General features: G+C 42.5%; 1 protein-coding gene across 1 annotated transcript in view; it reads right to left on the bottom strand.

Moving 5' to 3' along the window:
• The window catches only part of EIF3E (eukaryotic translation initiation factor 3 subunit E), a 56,390-nt gene extending 35,061 nt beyond the window's left edge, over positions 1 to 21,329 (bottom strand). Inside the window, exons 1-3 of the mRNA XM_077809880.1 lie at positions 21,176 to 21,329; positions 14,817 to 14,931; positions 9,483 to 9,600 (exon numbers count right to left, since the gene is read on the bottom strand). Of these exons, the coding sequence (XP_077666006.1) occupies positions 9,483 to 9,600; positions 14,817 to 14,931; positions 21,176 to 21,265 (323 nt within the window). The 5' untranslated portion in view covers positions 21,266 to 21,329. The remainder of the gene's footprint in view (positions 1 to 9,482; positions 9,601 to 14,816; positions 14,932 to 21,175) is intronic.
• Positions 21,330 to 21,889: the final 560 nt, after the last annotated feature.

The following is a 21,889-nucleotide window of genomic DNA, read 5'->3' as shown; positions in this document are numbered from 1 at the left end:
TCTTGTTCTCCATATAAATGTCCAATCCCTCCAAATATTGATAAGTTCTTGGGATGATGTCCCAGACCCACTGAACTCAGTGGCAAAACTACCATGGACTACAGCGGAGCCATTCGCCTTTGGACTCAAATTACATCCTATGTCAACTGAGTTCTATCTAATTATGCAGCTGGTGAAAAAATATTTCCCTTTGGTCAGTTCTGAATTTGCACCTTTCCATTTCACTGAGTGTCCCCTTGTTATGCAACAAAGAGAAGAGAAGCACCCAAGCTTCATTCTCTACCACTCATGATTTTATAAGCTTTTATCATGTCCCCTCTTATTAATCTGATTTCTTAGGTAAACAACCCCAATCTTTTCAACTGTTCTATACAGGAGAGTTTTCCATGTCCCTACTCTTATCTTTCTCATCACCTTTCTCGGAACTCCCTTGTTTCCATCAATTTACCAAGAAGAGATGCAAGGCTTACTGGTCTTCCCCAGATCACCCCAGAACTATTTTTTTTTTAATATACAGGTACAACATTTGGTACCCTCCAATACAGTAGCTCTTCTTAATGGGATTGTACATTTTTGCTAGCTGGTCATGTTTCAGATTTTTCAGAACTCTTTTTAATATATACCTTCTGGGTCTGGCAACTTGTTAAATCATCAATTTGTTCCAGCACTTCTACTTCCGACACCTCAATCTCTGGCAGCACTTCATCTTTATTACCAGAAAGAGAGCAGGTCCAATGTAGACAGCTCCCTAATATCCACTGCAGGAAAGAGTGATGCAGAGAAACAGCTTAGCTTCTCAGCAAGTTATTAGAAGGTGAGAAAAATGGACTTGCATTTTTTAAGGAGCACTACTGTGCGCTGCACTACTGCCACTGTTAGCTGAAAAAACAACCATGCCGTTAATAAGAAACAACCCACTGCATACTAAGAACTTGGGCATGGGGGAGTTTTGCATTCAAATCAATTATCAACAACATTATACTGCATTTATGAAATTACTTCCAAAGGATCTTAAAGCACTTTATAGACAAATTAATATTCATTCAGGATGTTTATCAATTTACAAATTTGAGACCACCAGTATTTTTCAAGGATCTCCAGGAAACTATAAACAAGCCAAGGACTTTTTACTATCCTTGGTGTTGTACCAGAAATTAGCCATGACTTGTTCAGAGCAACTACAGTTTGGATATGTGCAAAACAGATTTAAAAAATATATTTTTTTTAAACTCGGACTATATACAAAGACTTACTCAAAAGGTCGAATATACATTAACATTTTAAAAGCTGAAAAAATAAAGATACGGAATTGATCAAAACTGTGCAGTTATTGATACTTCATTTACAAGAGCAACGGGGACAAGGATAATTGACTTAGCTGTGAATTTTCATTTTAGGGTCCTCAACATCAAACAATCTTGACAATGGATCATTTCCTAATCCCACAGCAACTGGAAACAGGCCAGATTTTTGTTCCAAGCCTGGGCTTAGGACAGTCAGTCAGGATGAACTCTCCCAAACGATAATATTTTTCAGCGTTGGAAACATACTATATAAAAATTTAATATTGTTATTCAACTCAAATGATTTGCAGCAGCACACTGACATGAAATGTAGGGATTTCTCAGAGGAAAACCCTCCTCCTTTCAAATGTGAGCAACAGCTAGAAAAAACCCTGGACATAATGCAGTCCTCTGTGGGAGAGACTGCCTGTGACACAAAAGGTCCTAGAATGAAAATTCACAGACAAAACAAAATTTTCCTTCAGTTCTCTCCACATCAGACAGTCTTTACAGTGGACTGTATAAAGCCATAAATAATCCACTGGGAGGGAGAATTCAACTTACCCACAGAGAATTGAAAGAAGCATAAGGGCTATTGGGGCACCCTGTTCCATTACACATTTCTTCCAAACACTGCCATGTTTCTAAAGATTGGTATCAATGGTGGCTGGGCCCTATGTAACATAATGAGAAGACTGGCCAGACAAGGGTAGTATCCCTTTCACATGAAGGGAGGGATCACATGGTATTCATTAATACCCAGGCAGAATTTACAAGTCCAAAAGGGATGTATTCTATTGAAAATGCTTCTTACTGTAGCAGAAGCTGATGTATCCATGTGACTCACCTCAATCATATCCTTAATAGATCTCTAAGAGGTTTATTTTCATATTCTGAAGTTTGGGGAACAATGCTGTAATGATAGCATTAGAGTATTTCCCCTGGAATATCAATCTCCTTGTTGAGAGACCTGAGATATAAAAAACCGGACTGTATACCATTGTTTCTCTTTGTACCACAAATAATTTTGTGCCCTTTTCAAAATCTCTCTCTCTCTATGGTTCTAGTTCTCTAATGTGCAGGAGATGGACTACTGAACCCTTCCTCTTCAGATACAAAGGTTCTTGTTGAGCATGGTTTATTTTAATTTACTTTTGGGAAAAGGATAATCTTGTTCCTGGGACAATGTGTGAGTTCTGTTGAATATCCTTCCCTGATTGTGTCAAGCACCCATTTGCTTGGATAGTTTACTCCCATGAGAAGCACCCCTCATTGGGAGGAGAAAGCTTCCCCACCTTTGGAAGCTCAAGAGAGAAACTTTAAGGATTGGATGGTTTTCCAGAGAATCCCAGCCGTGGTATTCCAACTCTCAGAAAAATGAGCAATGGCTTCCTCCTAATGGGCAATCTTTATACTGGAAAGAAAAATGGCTTCAAAGGGAACAAAGAGATACGGTTGTTTGAAGACTCTCCCACTGGAAGGAGGGAGGGACTTAATCCAGTGTCTAAAGCATTAGTGCTCAGTGACTGCTTTGTCTCTACACTCCCCAAAGAGCTTATCAACAAAATATTTGGAAGGATATCAGGTGATATTCTGCAACTCTGGTTTCTTACCATGGCGCAACAGTTGTCCCCAGAAAAGTCTTTGGAAGTTTGAATGTCAGCACATCTTAGGTGATGCATCAGTCATGGAAAGTTGCTAACGAAATCTCATTAAAGGTAGATTTATGTAATTTATTTATTTAGGAACATGCTCAACAATGGCCTCCGAGTTGAATAACGACCTCCACGATAAGAGAATGCAGACAAGAGAATACTCTCAAGGCTTATGTGGATGTATAAAAGTTGAGTTTGAGTGATGATCTTATTTCTCCAGTCTGTGGGTTTGGCAGGAATACTCTGTCAGCTGATATGATTATGCCCTTTACTAAGGAAGTTGCAGCAGGCAGATTAATGAAGACCTTTTAGTCCTTAGTCCAAGGAATTTTCACATCACCTTACTCGCACCCTCAAAACAGGTGAGAAAAAACTAAAGCTCTCCTTCCATTTCCAAGTTAAAAAAACCAAACAGGTCTTTCATTCTCTAAAAAACATAAGCACCTGTAAAGTTAGACCCTCATTTGTGTGCTTAATTCTGGGAAGGTTAGCCAAGTCTGAGGTACCATGCTCAAAGCCCCATTTTTAGAGATTTCTCCTTCATTTAACTGATTGTGAGCAACATAGTCACCAGTCCCTGGGCCAAACCCCGAGACAAAGGGTAAGGAGCTCCTGTGAGGGGGAGAGTGCTTTACCTGGGAGTCTGAAACAACAGTCTGCAGGCATGTGTCCTGCATGCCTTCCTAAAGAAAACAGCCATTTCATGCCCTCCTGTGGGATGCCTGGAAGGGGAAAGAAGGTAAGCCCATCTTCCAGGGAACGGGATTGACCGCACAGACTGAGCAAGCTATAGTCACTGCAGACAACTAAATCATTTGTATCAGAGGTCACAGCAACTGGTTGGTATCTCTTATGCAGCTGAGCCCTCACAAGTAAAATAGCTTGTGGGAGAGAGGGTGTGCTCTGGGGCGTTCTCAACTGCCTCAGCACAGATCTTGTCTACATGCTGGCTGGGAGCAGGAGTTTTTTCCTTCTGTGAGCTTCAGTGATTAAGAAAAGCTCCAGTGAAACTTTCCTGTTTGCTCTGCAAGCTATGGGAACAGGGGTCCAATATGTAGGTGAGAAGCAGGGAGCGGTTTACAAATATATGCTGGTTCAATGCTACCGATTCCAGCCTTGTCTCAGGGAAGGGAGCTTTCGGGTGGCCTGCTCAACCATCTCAGCATAGACCTCACCCACATAGCAGCGGAGAGCTGAGTTTGTGCGGCCTACTGTCTGTCTAGAAGAAGTGTTCTTCAAACCCTCCTCAGGAGGCCAGAAGAATGTTTTTTGAAGTTTAGCAGTTTTTGAGGAGAAAAACCTCAAAACTGATGAGGAAACATTTTGTTAACAATCCTGTGGAAGCTCTGCTACAAAGAGATCTGCAATCTGCCATATGTGCTGCTTGGAGAAGAAAATCTTCCTGAAATGTGGTCCAAAACCCAGGCTCAAAGCAAAGAACTGGTCTGCCTACAGATCTCATGGAGACGAGAAACACCCCACTGCAAAGACTGAAACACGGAAGGAACTGACAATTAAGAAGTTTCAATTGATAAAGAGTGTTAAAAACATCAAATACAGAGGAAAAAGATTAACAATTTCACTCATGAGTTTTCATTCAAAAATGGGGATTTTTTTTTTAATAAAAATTAAGTTCTAATCTAGTCTCGTTGTGTACTCCCCAGACGCCGAACTAAGCAGTTTTACATATTAAAAATTCATTGCCTCGTCAAAGTCAGTAAGTATATACAGTTTGCCGTCTACTATAAGCAGATATTTATCTGGGAAGAATAAAGCTGTCATAGATTCAGTCTACAAGTTCCTCCCTTGTGGGAAAAAGCTTTTTTACACATCTCCTGTGCTAACGTGGAAATCATGAAACACTCAAGACCCTGGAAGGCTACTACAATCCCATATACCCATGTGAATATATATTTCAAAATTGAGACTTAGACTGGTTAAACAGCCATGATCACTTCACCATCTACAAGGTAACAAGGACCGATCCCCTGAGCTCCCTCAAAGAAATCTCCCTTGTTTGGTCAAACTTTCAGATTTACAAAAAACTCAACACTCTCCCCATCTTGAGTACTCATAACATTATGATTCTTCTTTACATGAGACTTCCACCAGTTCAAACTACAGCAGTGAATATCAATAGTGCCATATACTATAAGAAAAAGACATCTAGTGGGTGAACTGTATCCCTATATGAAACAAGAAAATTCCCCTTAGTTGCTGCTGACAATTTTGAAGCCTAAACTATAAGAGCAGACCCTTCACAACCATGTGTGAAACACAACAGTATATTTGTACATCATATTAAGGAAATACCAATGTAAAAAATAAAATCTGATATATGCACCAACTCAGTACACTGTACTGAATTCCACAAGAGGAAGGATGACAATATCACATTTTAGCATGCAGTTTGTAAGACCATTAGCCAAGTAGAATATGGATGCATTTATCCATGCTGAAAGCTTCAACAACTTATGTCACAGTATTCTGAGGTTTTCAGGTCAGTAAAATGAGCCTTTTCCGGCCCTGGCAAGTATCTCTTGTGTGGCTTTCCAGGATACATAGGGCTTGATTCTCAACTATGCCTAAAGCCAGCAGGAAATCAGACATAGCAGACCTTTGATCCACCACATCCCCTTGCCTCTTCTTCTGCCTCCCCTCACACAGGACGTGGTAGAGTTCTCACACAGATTCCTCCTAGACAAGGGAAGTTTTCCAGCGTAAATATCTGGCTGCTTTCAATTCACTTTGTGCCAACCTTAAACATCTAAGCAAGAGACCTTGAAAAACATAAGTCATTCTGAATCCCCAACTTACTGAGTGCTAACTGATCTCAGTAAGGCATTTTGTGTAACTGACTAAATCAAACAATGATATTAAGTGTCTTGAGATAAATTAAAAGGTTCTGTTCCTATTGTGCACCTTGCCACAAAATCTCTGGAAGGAGGCTGCCCGAGCCTGTGGCTCCCAAGGCCACACTTGTATGTGCTCTTGTAAGCATCTTCTAACAGTATCTTGTTCTTATACCAATTCTTAATCATAGATACCTGTGTGAACAAGAGCATCCTTAAAGTCTTTGTATTGTCATAAGATACCTTTCTGTCCACGCAAGAATGCATGTGTGAACTGAAAAGACAGCAAAAAATATCCATAGATTTTCATGATGGGAATACATCATAAGGGAACATTTAAGTAGTCAGGTACCCTGGTGACCAACCTTCCAACATCTGAGGTATGCAGGAAATCCCTCAGAACAGCTCTGAAGCAGTGAGGGACTTCAGGCAATGAATTACTAGAAACAGGATTGCCTTCAAGACAGTACAGATATGGTGTGCAGCAATTCACAGCTTATCAAGTGCAAACACTGTATCAAGCTGTGCAAGTAGAGAAGGAAAAGACAGCACCATTTACCATTATAACCTCTAGTCAGCAGATTTATCAAGAGAGGAGGGTAGTCCTTATACAATTTTAGAGACGCGAACTCCCTAAAGATGTGGTGACAGCTCACAAGTTGGGAGAGTCCTAACCAGATATACCATAGGGAGCTTATCCCTATGGCTTAGTGGCAAGTCACACATGAAGCAGATTCAAACTGAACAGCAGATGTCTTATCTGACAAATGGAAAGAAAAAAGAATGCACAAGACGGTGACAGTTAAACAAAACAGCTATAACTGCCTGAGGTACTAATCAGCACAAAGCTATTTCCTACTACTTGTTAAACTACAAACTGAAGCAAAAAAATATATTTAGTTAATTTAAGTCCCAAGGAAAGCCTCAGGACATTTCTATTTTAACTGCTTTTAGTTGATTTTATGACTCGCGCAACAGGCATAGAGAATTATATCATCAGCAAAAAAAAAAAAGATGAGCACAGAAGACAGAACATACCCCTTTGCTGTGGGTTTTTTGGGAAATGAGGTGAACTGCTGCCCTCAAAACTCAAATTACGTGGGGGTCCTAGTCAGCTGCGCAGCACCGACCCAAGATTGGGGAGCAGTACAGTTACTATGAAGTAAGTTACTGTAAGTTCTCATCTCTGAATATGGAACTGCGTATGTCATATGGTAATTTATAGTTCTAAAAAACCCCAAATCAGTAAAATTTATGTATACATAAATACATTTTAATCATTTTAGTCTGCCATTTCCCAAAATACAGCCTGTCTCAGTATAATGTGAGAACAAAAGCAGACTCAAAAAGCAAAATTCTATTCCTTCTGGAATATCAGACACCACAAAATTTCACTTCCAGTAAACTGTTATTAACTATACTTTTTACAGCCTATTTTTTCCTAGAATTCTTAGAATAACTTAGCTTGAGCATTACTTATTAAGGCTTTAAGAAAATTGAGATTTTTTTGGTTCAGAAGTTGTCCACAATTGTTACAGTTGTGTTTTTAGTGCCTTTAGTTCAATTACCATAAAAAAGACCACAAGGACACACAAAGTGTGTGCAGAGGTGCCCTCAAAGAAGAGATGTGGTAGGGTTTGCAGGTTAGGGCAGCCTTCAGGACAAAGGTGTGGAGGTCCCTCAGGGCAGAGGTGTGGACGGTGCAGGTGTGTGGGGGCAGCTCGAGGGATTCAGGACCCAAACTCTTTGTTTGTAACTGGGTAGATGTCAAGTTGGCATCAGGGTCCTTTATCAGGAGCTGGATACTCCCCATGCATTCCTCCAATTCCGGGGTGGGGGGGCACACCCAAACCCATGTATCCTAGAGCTGGCCCCAGTGCAGAGATCCCTGGAGGCTCCCCATCCCAGCTTCACATCCTGTGGAAGGCACAAGACCCAACACCTACCTGGCCCCACTTACCATGAGAGGCAAAGTTGCTCAAGTCATGCAGGAGACACTGAGGCTCAGCAGGCCTGACCTGCGCCACTTGGCAGAGGCAGAACCACACCTGGGCAAAGTTTGAGCCCTCCAGGGAACACAACCCCAACCCCACCTCCTCCTCTTCCACCTCTGCCCCCAACATGTTCACCAAGTCACAACACCACTCACCGAAATTTGGCCCTGCCACCCCTCCATCATGACCAGGTTTCAGTGAGTGATATTGTACAAAAGTTGTGGTGAGAGTTGTTAGTTGCAGTGAGTGTTGAAAGTTGAAGTTTTTACAACAAAAATCATGGCCCACAATTTTCTTTCAGCCTTATGTATTATAAATATTTGCCATGGTCCTGCAAGCAGATCCATGCAGGAATACATGTTCATGTTGAGCTTCACTGAGGTTAAGGGGATTCCATGTGGGTGCAAGGTTACTCCCACATGGCTTCAACTGCAGGAGGAAGACCTTAATAATTAGATGCATCAATATATTTTATTTTCATTGTTCACTGTAGTGTATTGGCAGGACGTAATTTAAGATATTTAAGAAATAAGCCCATTTCATATGGGTTAATGGGAATAACTGTGCTTTCTTTGCAACTGGTTATATTAATTACATTTTATGCCCAGAAATATTTGAACAACTCAAAATTTATCAGAATACTGAAATGTTAGCTTGCCATTCTGTCCATGCCATTTATCATGAGTACTACAAATATTAAGGAATTGCAATGATATGCTGCATTAAAAAAATATTTCTTGGGGGGGAGGGGGGGTGAAATTCAGGTACGGCATTTTTTGAAACTCTCTGATAAAAGCTACTGAACAACTTGGTTCAGGTGTTGCACATAATATAACATTCTGCACTAAGGAGAAAACAGGCTGCAATTCTCAGGGCTGGTCTTCACTACAGGGAGATCAAAAGTCAATGCAGCAGAGATCGATTTAGCGGATCTAGCGAAGACAGGCTAAATCAATGGCAGAGCGCTTTCTGGTCGACCCCAGTACTCCAGCTCTCTGAAAGAGTAAGGGAAGTTGACCGGAGAGAATCTCCTGGCAACACAGTGCAGCAAAGACACCGGGGTAAATTGACCTAAGCTACATCGTAGCTGGAGTAGCATAACTTAGGTTGACTTACCCCTGTAGTGAAGACAAGCCCTCAGACTCGCTTCTTGAATTGGCAGGCCTATGAAAGTGCCTCAGGTTGCTGATGCTTCTAGCTGTTTACGAAGTTACTTTCGTTACCTCTGAAGGTGATTACAACAGCAAATTATGCGCCTGGAAAGATGATACTTCAACATTCTACTTTGAAGGTGTTAATGTGAAAAGAGCAGCAGAAAATTAACATATCACTTGGGCTTTTCAGGGATGACTTCAAAGGCCTTTCTAACCATTTCATCACCTAAACACAAACAATATTTAAATTATGACAAAACATTTCTTACAAGAGGATTTATTTTTATATTTAACCACTTTGGTTGTCAACATCCTGAAGTATAAGCTTTCCCTCATGGAGACATTATTAATGGTAAGCAGAATATCATCATATGGGGGCCAAGACATCACAGCATAAATATTAACATCCGGTACAGGCAAAGGGAGCAAAGATTTTCAGCTTTAAACTGACAACTGTTAATTAGAAAGCCTCTTTACACTGGTCCAACAAGGCATCTGGGAAGATGAACTCCTGCAATGTCTAGAGTATTAAAGAAAATATTACCTAGTAGATTGCATTTGTCTTGTAGTTTCTGGGTCTTCAAACATCTTGACAATTGGCTCAGTTTCTAACTGAAGCTGTTTCAGTTGTGCAACAACAGCAGTCCTCTTTTCACGCAAAGCTAGATAAAGAAAGAGTACAATGTAAAGTTAACATCTTCGCAAGCAGCCTGTAGTTATCTGATGTAGAATCAGCAGTGTGCTGAGTACCTTGGTATCCAAAAACCTCAGCTCATTTGTCCCCTCAGTCAAGCCACATTAACTGCCACAATGATTAATAAAGAATTAAAGGAATGTGATATAATTAATGCCAAACAACATGGCTTTATGGAAAATAGATTCTGCCAAACTAACTTAGTATTTTTTGATGAATTACAAGTTGAGCTGATAAAGGTAACAGTGCTGAGATAACATTTCTGTACAGCATTTGACTTGGTACCACATGACATTTTGAATTAAAAAAACGAATGATATAAAATTAACATGGCACAAATTAAATCAATTCAAAGCTAGCTAACTGATACATCTCAAAATAATTGTAAAAGAGGAGTCATCACTGAATGAGTGTTTCTGGGGGGGGCCACACGGATCAGTTCTTGGCTCTATGCTATTTAACATTTTTTATCAATGACCTGGAAGAAAACAAAATCATGGATAGTTTGCAGCTGACACAAAAATTTGGGGAATGGTAAATAATGAAGCGAACAGGTCGGTGATACAGAGTGATCTGGACTGTTTGATAAATGGGCGACAAGCACACAATATGCATTTTTAATACGGCTAAATATATATGTATACATCTAGGAATAAAGAACACAAAGCATGCTTATAGGATGGGAGTCTCTATCTAATCACCTGAGCATGAGCTCCCAGTGAGATGCTGTGGCCAAAAGGTCTAATGCAACCCCGGGATGCATAAACAAGGGAATCTTGAGTAGGAATAAGGGCTATTTTACCACTGGATTTGGCTTTGACTGCTCCTGGAATACTTTGTCGAATTCTGGTGCTCACAAATCAAGAAGAAGGTTTATAGATTGGAGAGAGTTCAGAAAAGAGCCATGAAAATAATTAAAGGATTAAAAAACATGCCTTTCAGTGCTAGAGTTCCTTTAGTCTATTTAGCTTAACAAAAAAGAAGGTTAAGGGGTGACTTGATTACAGTCTATAAGTAGCTACATGGAGAACAAATATTTAATATTAGGCGCTTCAATCTAGCGGAGAAATGTATAATAAGATCCAACGGCTGCAAGTTGAAGCTATACAAATTCAAACTGGAACTAAAGTGTACCTCCACACTCTGAACAGTGAGAGTAATTAATCATTGGAACAACTTACCAAGGGCTCTAGTGAATTCTCCATCACTGGCAATTTTTAAATCAAGACTGGATGTTTTTTCTAAAAAGATATGTTTTGGGACTTATTGGGGAAATTTATGTCCTGCATTATACAGAAAGTCAGACTAGATGACAACACTGGTCTTTTGGACTTGGAATCCATGACTTATTATACAAGTGACTAGCTTAATAAAAAGTCACTATCTCTATGGAAGAGTTTTACAGCACAGTCGTGAACAACAAGATTTCTCACTCATCATGAAGGAAGAAACTATATTTTGGATACATTTGCTTGCTTCTGACAAAGTTGCAAAGGTGAAAAGCAACAGAAAGGAAGATGCTACATATATTCAAGGGGAATGGAATAATTATCTGCTGAACTGAAACTGTACGAAAAATCTTCTACAAATCTAGGCTAGATTTTTGTTCAGCAAGCACTCAAACTCTGACAGAAAACGTATTTGAAAAGTAAGAAGGATGCTTATAAGCAGCCTAATCTGCAAAATAACTTTCAAGCTGGTAGAAATAGTAAGGAACACTACCTATAGTTTTACATCTAGTGCTACTATGTGTGATAGAGGAAACATTTAAATATCAACTTGAAGAAACCATGCTTTGGAACAGAGAACAGCCAAAGTGAGAAAAATCTGCTATTTGAGCATAGAACTTAATGGAGCAAGAGGACCCGCCAACCAATCCTGCAAGGAGACCAAGGGCGTGGCTACACTTGCAAGTTAGAATGCATTAAAGCAGCCCCAGGAACACTAACTCCTGATGTGTCCACACTGGCAAGGCACATAAAGCACTCTGCAGCTGGGGCGCTCCTGGTAATCCACCTCCACGAGAAGCATAAAGCTTGCTATGCCCCGGCTGAAATATCCAGGCATCAGTGTGAACGAGGTGTTGTATTACTGCGCTGTGATTGGCCTCCGGAAACATCCCATAATCCCCTGAAGTCAAGTGGCCACTCTTTTCATTGTTTTGAAATCGGCTACAGGAATGCGGATATGCCCTTTCAAAGCTCCATTTCTGACAGCCAGCATGTTTATCTGCTCCGGGACAAAGCAACCATTACTGTGGAATGCTGCTTGCTGTGAGTGTGCGAGACAGAGAGGCGTGGGGGAGGAGGGTCTGCTGCTGTCTGAACTTACAAGACAGCATGCTGACACACTCTCAGCCCCCCCCAACACCTACACACAACATGCTCCACACCCCCTACACCCCCCACACATTTGAAAAGCACGCTGCAGCCACTTGCACACTGGGATAGCTACCACAATGCACTGCTCTTTGTGGCATTGCAAGAGCTGCTAATGTGGCCACACCAGGGCGCTTCCAGCTGACAGTGTAAACACAGTGCAGTGTTTTCCCTGCTGCAGTCTCCGAAGGCTGGTTTAACTCACAGCACTCTACATCTGCAAGTGTAGCCATGCCCAAAGGTAATGAAAAGAATGAAGTTGTCCCAACCACCACTGCAATCAACTACAGTATTAATTCCACAGAAGAATGATCCTGGGCATAATCACACCACAAATTTGAGAACGAGTTCTAGTGGACGAACTGGTAATGGTAATTCACAAGCCAGTCTAAACCTGAGAATCACTTGCCTGATAAGTGGTACTTCAATATGATGGAACTATCCACACCTTCAGTTGACTCTTGTGATTACAAAAATGAAGGTGGTGGGGGTAGAAGAGGGCAAAAGGAGAAACCATTCAGTTACCTTACTGATTATATGAAAGCGCGATCATCACTACAAAAGGTTTTTTCCTCCTGCTGATAATAGCTCACCTTAATTGATCACTCTCATTATAGTGTGTATGGCAACACACATTTTTTCATGTTCCCTGTGTATATGCATACATATATATCTTCCTACTGGATTTTCCACTGCATGCACCTGATGAAGTGGGTTTTAGCCCACAAAAGCTTATGCTCAAATAAATTTGTTAGTCTCTAAGGTGCCACAAGTACTCCTGGTTCTTTTTGCTGATTTAGACTAACACGACTACTGCTCTGAAACATGTTTATTCTGTGACTCCTGCAGTTGAACAAGTTAAATGTAAGGAAGGCAGAAGAAAATATAATTATTAAATGTGTGTGAATGCATTTGTTTAATGTATTTTCACTAAATTTCTAGCTTTAACTAGTTAATACTGTAAAGTTTCTTAAGAATGCAACTCAACTATAACCTTGGCAACAGTTATTCAGCTGACAGAAAGAGTGAGAGTTGCCCATACGTAAATCTTCATGGTATGGGTAAAAAGAATAATTTACACTACTTATAAATTATGTGTATAAAAGTAGTCTGTACAGAGAGAAAATTAAGTGGACAGAAGTGCGCCATAGGTCAGATTCTTGCACAGAGCACCAAGCAAGCAAATAGTCCTGAATAGTATTTGACTCTGAAAGTGTTACCTGCAGTAAACTTTATTTTATACTGTTAAATAAAGTTAATGATGGTTAACATTTGAATCATCATGTACAGAAGAAATTTTGTAGTGCAAGTTATTATAAGAAATATGGAATAGCAGTATAGCTGAATAGGTATCAAATTGTCAATAATACAGAATAGTTTATTTTTCAAGAATAAATTACATGCTCTAGAAAATGCAAAAAAAAAAAGGATAATTTTGGGGGAATGTAGCTGGATTGTGTGTGGAATGCAGGCAGAGGTGTCCCAATAACCAGACTTATTCCCTCAGCTTTCTTCCAGATATGAACTCTCAAACTTCAAGGAATTGTTCCTACATATATGTAAGCTATTAAAGTGAAACATTATCCAACTAAATAACTGCACATCAGCTGAAATGGTCTACTGTAAGACTGAAAAAAAACTTAAATAAAAATGTTAAGATTGCCAAGCAGGTACTCAAAAGTTAGGAAATGCTCGAATTGAATGCTTGTACATTAATTTGCTCCCCGGGCATGTTTGTGTAACAACATTCTAGCCTAGTATCAAAAGGAAAGTTTGTGGAAGAGCCAGGAGTAGAACCCAGATTTCTTTGGTCCCAGCCCATTGCTTTAAACACAAGAGAACTTTCTGTTACTCACTGCCTCATCTTGAACAATCAGTGAAGCAGAGGTCTTGTAGAACAAGCTTTATGTGATCCTGTAAAGACTAAAGAAGTCATTCCTAACTTTTGAGTACCTGACTTTGGAACCTTAAGGATCCCTAAACAGTTTTTTTGTAAGTAACATTAGGTGCAAAGTTATACTAATTTACCTGTAGCCCCAATGCCTAGACTCTGGGTGAAAGGATAATTCACCCCTTGTCGCAGAACGTTTGACCTCTCTGTTGTTTTATGTTTTTATACATGACATAGGAACCATAACTTTGAACTTCCACACATGATTAAACCTCAATCACAACTGACCTGAAATTCATATGCAGTACTAAAATGGAAATATCTTGTCTCTATGGTTTCCAAGATTGAATGCTTTAAAGAAAAGTTTTAACACAGCCAGCCAGCCCACCCTCCCCCTCACACACTTCTAAGTGTGCAATATTATATTTTCACAGGCAAGGAATATGTAACCAATAATATAGCATCAGGGGAGTTATGGTAATCCCAAAGTCTTTGTTATTGGTCATGAAGTACTCTTAATACCACTTTGAAACTAAATTTTTAAATGAAAGAAAATATTTTACAAGATTAGTGACAATGACCTTTTTTTGAACAAGGCACCTGCTTTCATTAATCATCTTTCCTTAAACTTAATACTGATACTTTTATTCCATAGGTACCAAGTACTGCATACACGTTATTACCAACTATCAGTGTATTCTTCACAACCATACCAGAATACGGTGCCAAGCGAGCAGTGGTCAGAAGGAAAGGAGGACAAAATTACAAATGTTTTAAACAAAAACCACCACCAGGGACAGTTTTAAGACTGTAAAATTGGCAGCTGTTGGAAAGGATTGTTACGATTTCATTCACTCAAGCATCTACTTGAAAACTGACTGCAAAATCCACAGACCCATTTATGACCAAGCTTACCATGAGGAATCTCATCTGAATAAAGGTTTTTGTACACATCCATAGCGAAATCCACCATGTTGGTATCACTAAGAAGCTCCAATTTTCCTTGAAGTAATTCTTTTTCATTGTATATCTGAAACAATAAGTTAAAAAGATTTCATATAACATATTGAAACATTCTTTAAATAAAGCATCTGATTACTTTTTAAAGATAGCTCTGCTTATTTATGAATAAGCTGGGAATAACATGACCTTAAATTTGACATTACGTAGCTTTTCAAAACTCCCCACAATTCTTTTCCACTAGTGGGAGAGTTGATAGCCTTTTTGTATCTCCTATGATGACAATGATACATTATGCATGTTGTATTATAGTTGTAAAATGTTAAATATTTTAACATCAAAGAACATTCAGCTGGATGACCCTTAAAATTGTATCTGGTTTGATAATTTACACTCAGTAAGAACCATATGGCAGAAGTGTTGTGGTAAAAATTAGTGTAATATTTCCACGTTGGATTTAAGTAAAAGAAATTATTTGGTATTCTGGCAGCCTGTTTACCTACTTCGGAATTGCCTGCAGCAAAACTCCAGTCAGAAACCGTATGCAGCCTGACATACCTTTCAGCAACAGCTGGAGAGCTAAATTTCCTGTCTATACTAATTTACAGCTACACTGCAGTTCATTGCATCAAAATGGTGAACTGTGGAAATAACATCAAAAACAACTGAACAGTAAATTCAAAATTTATATAGTTTTAAAGAGACGTGTCCCATTATCCAGCCACATTAGGAGCAACTGAGCATGTTTTTAAAGTTCAGTAACTCCTCACTTAAAGTTGTCCCAGTTAACAGCGTTATGTTGCTGATCAATTAGGGAACTTGCTCGTTTAAAGTTGTGCAATGCTCCCTTATAACGTCGTTTGGCAGCCGCCTGAGTTGTCCACTGCTTGCAGGAAGAGCAGCCCTTTGCAGCTAACTGGTAGGGGCTTGGAACCAGGGTGGACCGGCAGCCCCCTATCAGCTCCCCGTTCCCCTAAGTTCCCTGTGCAACAGCTGCCCAATAGGCTATCAATTGCTGGCAGTTCAGCTGTCCCAACCACTACTGCATGTGCTTCTCCTGCTCTCCGCCTTGGAGCTGCTCTCCAGAGCCTCCTGCTTGCTGGGAGAGGAGGAGGGGGGGCTAATGTCAGGGTGTCCCCCTTCCCCCTGCTCCTGTACCCCACTTACCCCATCTCCATAGAGCAGGGGGACACACACGACATGGCTCAGGAGGGAGGGAGCTTCCTGGCAGCAGCTGCTGCAGTCTCAGCTTGCTGATTAACTTAACAAGGTAGTGTACTTAAGAGTGGTGTCAGCAAAATGCACCTCTCTCTCTCTCTCTCTCTCACACACACACAGGTTGTGTGTCTCTGTCTGCCATGCTGTCTTCCCTCCCTCCATTTGTGCTGCCTTGTAGAGTGTGAGGCTACATTAACAACAACGAGTTAACCCTTGAGGGCTCAGCCAATTGCTAGTTCATTATTTAGTAGTAAGGCATTCCCTGAGAAATATCACACCCTCTGACTCCACCACCTCAACCAAGCTTCACGATCATCATCGCTGTGTACAGTATTAAATTGTTTGTTTAAAACTTATAGTATGTGTCTGTGTGTGTGTATACACACACACAGAGACTTTTGTCTGGCAAAAAAAAAATTCCCTGACCCCCCCCCATTTACATTATTTCTTATTGGGAAATTGGATTCACTTAACATAGTTTCACTTAAAGTCGCATTTTTCAGGAACATAAATAACTACAACGTTAAGTGAGGAGTTACTGTATTTGGATTCATCTACTGCAGGGGTTCCCAAACTTGGTTTGCGGCTTGTTCAGGGTAAGCCCCTGGTGGGCCGCGAGACGCTTTGTTTACCTGAGCATCCGCAGGTATGGCTGCTCAGGTAAACAAAGCGTCTCGCGGCCCGCCAGGGGCTTGGTTTGCGGCTTGTTTTAGGGTAAGCCCCTGGCGGGCCACGAGACGCTTTGTTTACCTGAGCATCCGCAGGTATGGCCGCTCAGGTAAACAAAGCGTCTCGCGGCCCCCTCAGGGGCTTACCCTGAACAAGCCGCAAACCAAGTTTGGGAACCCCTGGTCTACTGCACAATTTCCTAATAGGCTAGGCATTAAAAAAAATAAATTTGGACAAAATACATTGATATCTAAGAGTAGACACAAAAGAGTAGTAAGTAACTAACCAGTTACTCCTCTGTGAACTTGATTATTATGTGGTGTTTTACCCTACAGAACTGCAAGCTTTGCATTTAGACTATATGTATGTTTACTTTTCACAAATTAAGCAACTACAAAATGTGTGCTTTTTGTATTATTTTAAAAACTAGGTTTTTCTAAAAAATAAAAAACATTCAGTATATGCAAAACTCCCATTGACTACAATGGGAGTACTTCCTTATTCTGTGGAGTCTGCCAATTTGCTTGTGATGAGATTAACTATAACCAGATCTCTATGCAGGAAAAGCCTACTTTATTTAGGTTTCAACAAGTATTTTAGAAAGTTTTGTGGGTAGCTGTAGCTTTGTTTTAGATTCATATGTGCTGTCTAGGAAAGCTACACTAGTGCAGTCACTAGAGCTGACATGAGCAGCCAAAAGGGAGGACATTTGTACTGGTGCTCTGAGTTCACGGCCCCCCCAAAAACTAGACACACCGTTTGTCCAATGTTAAACTCAGTAGTCTTGGTTTTCTAACATTAGCCATTAATATTATTGGCTAGAGATCCAGTACTCAGATAAAGCCACACTTGTTTTTGTCTGGTACCTGATGGGGGAACGCCATAATGAAAAGCGTGCTACTCTGTGCATGCAAGGTCATGCAGGCTGGGAAGTATGCTCTTCAAAATTGCAGCCCCCTACTCCCTCATGTAGCATAACCTCACATGCACTCTGGGTGTGACATCATGCAGAGGTGGGCAAAGTCACACCCTCAGGCCTGTCCCAGGAAGTACCAGAACTGAGACCGGCCAACCTACCCAAAATCTCTATTGTCTGCATAAATAAAAGTGCATAAATAAAAGTGAAATAGGAGGGAGTGAGGCCCCAACACACACAACATACTAAGGCCCCAAATTTCTCTAGATTAGCCTGCAAGTCACAGTTTAGCTTTACACCAATGTGTAAGAACATAAGAACAACCAGAGTGGGTCAGACCAAAGGGCCACCTAGCTCAGTATCCTGTCTTCCAACAGTGGCCAATGCCAGGTGCTTCAGAGGGAATGAACAGAGCAGGTAATCATCAAGTGAGCCATCTCCTGTCGCCCATTCCCACTAGAAAACAGTGGCTAGGGACACCATCCCTGCTCATCCTGGTCAACAGCCATTGATGAACCTATCCTCCAAGGATGCATTTAGCTCTTTTTCGAATCCTGTTATAGTCTTTGTCCTCACAACATTCTCTGGCAAGGAGTTCCACAGGTTGACTGCATTGTGTGAAGAAATATTTCCATTTACTTAAAACTTGCTGCAATTAAATTTCATTTGGTGACCCCTAGTTCTTGTGTTAGGAGGAGAAAATAACACTTCCTTATTTACTTTCTCTACACCAGTCATGATTTTATAGACCTCTGTCATATTCCTCCCCCCACCCCCCACTTAGTCGTCTCTTTTTCCAAGCTGAAAAGTCCCAGTCTTATTAATTTCTCCTCACATGGAAGCTGTTCCATCCTCCTGATCATTTTTGTTACCCTTTTCTATACCTCTTCCAATTCAAATATATCTTTTTTGAGATAAGGTGACCACATCTGCACACAGTATTCAAGATGTGGGCATATCATGGATTTATATAAAGGCAATATATTTTCTGTCTTATCTATCCCTTTCTCAATGGTTCCCAACATTGTTAGCTTTTTTGACAACTGCTGCACACTGAGTGGATGTTTTCAGAGAACTATCCACAATGACTCTAAGATCTCTCTCTTGAGTGGTAACAACTAATTTAGACCCCATCTTTTTACATGTATAAAAAATCTCTAAGGATGAAGATTCCATTACTTCCCTACGTAACCCACTCCAGTGCTTCACCACCCTCCTAGTGAAATACACCTTTACCCTGATATAACGCGACCTGATACAACACAAATTCAGATATAACCCAGTAAAGCAGCGCTCCGGGGGGATGGGGCTGCGCGTTCCGGTGAATCAAAGCAAGTTCGATATAACGCGGTTTCACCTACAACGCGGTAAGATTTTTTGGCTCCCAAGGACAGCGTTATATCGGGGTAGAGGTGTAGTTTTTCCTAATTTCCAACCTAGACCTCCCCCACTGCTCCTTGTTCGGTCATCTGCCACCACTGAGAACAGCCTAGTTCCATCCTCTTTGGAACCCCCCTTCAGGTAGTTGAAAGCTGCTATCAAATCCCCCCCACTCTTCTCTTCTGCAGACTAAATAACCCCAGTTCCCGCAGCCTCTCCTCTTAAGTCATGTGCCCCAGCCCCCTAATCATTTTCATTGCTCTCCGCTGGACTCTATCCAATTTGTTCACATCTTTTCTGTTGTGGAGGCCCCAAAACTGGATGTAATGTGGCCTCACCAGTGCTGAATAAAGCGGAATAATCATTTCCCTCGATCTGCTGGCAATGCACCTACTAATGTAGCCCAATATGCCATTAGACTTCTTGGCAACAAGGGCACACTGTTGACTCATATCCAGCTTCTCATCCACTGTAATACCCAGGTTCTGTTCTGCAAAACTGCCGCTTAGCCAGTCGGTGCCCAGCCTGTAGCAGTGCATGGGATTCTTCCATCCTAAGTGCAGGACTTCGCACTTGTCCTTGTTGAACCTCATCAGATTTCTTTTGGTCCAATCCTCCAATTTGTCTAGGTCACTCTGGACCCCCATCCCTACCTTTCAGCATATCTACCTCTTCCCACAACTTAGTGTCAACCGCAAACTTGCCGAGCGTGCAATCCATCCCATCATCCAAATCATTAATGAAGATACTGAACAAAACAGGCTCCAGGACCGACCCTTGGGGCACTCCGCTAGATACCGGCTGCCAACTAGACATGGAGCCATTGATCACTACCCGTTGAGCCCGACAATCTAGCCAACTTTCTACCCACCTCGTAGTGCATCCATCCAGCCTATACTTCTTTAACTTGCTGACAAGAATACTATGGGAGACCGTAACAAAAGCTTTGCTAAAGTCAAAATGTATGAGATACACATTTTGCCACCTCACAGTTTACCCCTTTTTTCAGATCATTATGAATATGTTGCATAGTACTGGTCCAAGTACACTATGGGGAGGCAGCACTATATACACCTCTCTCCATTGTGCAAACTGAACTTTTATTTCAACCCTTTCTTTCCTATGTTTTAGACAATTACTGATCCATGAGAGGACTTTCCCTCTTATCCCATGGCATCTTACTCTTCTTAAATGCCTTTGATGAGGAACCCTGTCACAGGCATTCTAAAAATCTAAGTACACTCTAACTACTTGAACACCCAAGTCCACACGCGTGCTGACCCCCTCAAAGAATTCTAGTAGGCTGTAAGGTATGATTTCCCTTTATAAAAACCATGTGAATGCTTCCCCAACAAATTATGTTCACCTATAACAGTTTTGGAGAATCAGGGGTTTAAACTGTAATGCAGACAAGGCCTTGGAGCCACAAGGCTCCTCAATAATACTAAAAGGTTTAGGAGACACAAGGCAAGGGAATAAGAGAGTGATGGGACGGGAAGGCATGCCTACACAGGTGCAGGTCCAAGAGGATCTGGGGGAGGTTCCCTCGCCTTACCGGGGCGGGGGTGGTGGTACGCCTACCAGCAGCTGGAGAACAGGCCCCAAACCCGTGGACAGATGGGGAGGAAGTTCCTTCACTTTGCCACGTGACAGGGTCCACGGTCGCGGGCAGCTGGGGAAGGATCCCGCCCCCCTTGGTAGGGAACGGGACTCAAGCTTGCCCCCACCCCGCCTGGTGAGGGGACGCGGGGCGCAGGCCCGAGGGCAGTTGGAGAAGGATGCCCTGCAGCCCCTAGGGAGAGGACGGGAAGAAGAGCAGGCAGCTCCGAATCTGCCCTCCAGCCACCCCCCGTTTTCCGCAGTGACTCCGGAGCGCGCAGAGCGGCCCACATGGGACAGGCCGTTGGACTCCAGGCAGCTCTTCCCGACCTCCCAGCGCATCGCCGCGGCCCGCCCAGCTGCAACGCTGCCCGTGAGGCGCGCCCATCGCTCAGGCCGGCAGCCCCGGGCCGGGCCTCATTACCGCCCTCCCCCCGAGAAGGAGCAGGCCCAAGGGCTGGTTTCCGCCTCCCACGTGTCGGCCGAGGGTGGATGCGGGGGGGGGCGGGGGCGCGGCCCGGTCTCCACGTACCTCCTTGACGGACAGGAACTCGAGCAGCGGGAAGACCAGGTGCCGGTCCAAGAAGTGCGCGATGCGGGTGGTCAGGTCGTACTCCGCCATCTTGGGAAAAGGGGGCGGTGCCGCGCCGGGGCCGCTTCACCAACGCGCACAGAGACGCGGCCGCGGCGCCGTCATGGGGAAAGGGGCGTGGTCAGAGTGAACGTAGTGCGCGCGCGCGCATGTGGGCTGGCCGCCGGCGGGAGAGATGGTCTGTGCGCATGCGTGATGGCTGGGACACGTGCGGGCGTTCTGGGCGTGCTCGCGCTCAGGGCTTAGTGAAGAAGGAGGCTGGCAGCGTGCTGAGAGCGCCTCGTGTCCGTGAGGACGCACGTGCGCGGCTGCGCATGGAGGCTGCGCGTGGCGGGCTCGCACTAAACGCTGGATCGGAGCGCACGGGGCTGCGGCTTGGCGTGCGGTGGTCGGTTCGCACCGCTGCCAAAGTGGAGAGATAAAGCGCTTCATTTGTTAATTGTGTCTTGCCTTGGGCAAACCATTTCCCAGCCCTGCCTGGAAGTTACTGAACACAAACCGCTCTGGCTACACCAGCAGGGCGAGTAGGGTGGTACCCTCCAGTATGCAGTACTGGCAAGTATTTTTTAGCGGGTATGGGGTACCAGAAAGACTTGGAATCATAGAATATCAGGGTTGGAAGGGACCTCAGGAGGTCATCTAGTCCAACCCCCT

Source organism: Eretmochelys imbricata, chromosome 2 (assembly GCF_965152235.1).
Source record: "Eretmochelys imbricata isolate rEreImb1 chromosome 2, rEreImb1.hap1, whole genome shotgun sequence".
In the NCBI taxonomy this organism is placed as follows: Eukaryota; Metazoa; Chordata; order Testudines; family Cheloniidae; genus Eretmochelys; species Eretmochelys imbricata.
This window is presented reverse-complemented; position numbering and strand designations above follow the sequence as displayed.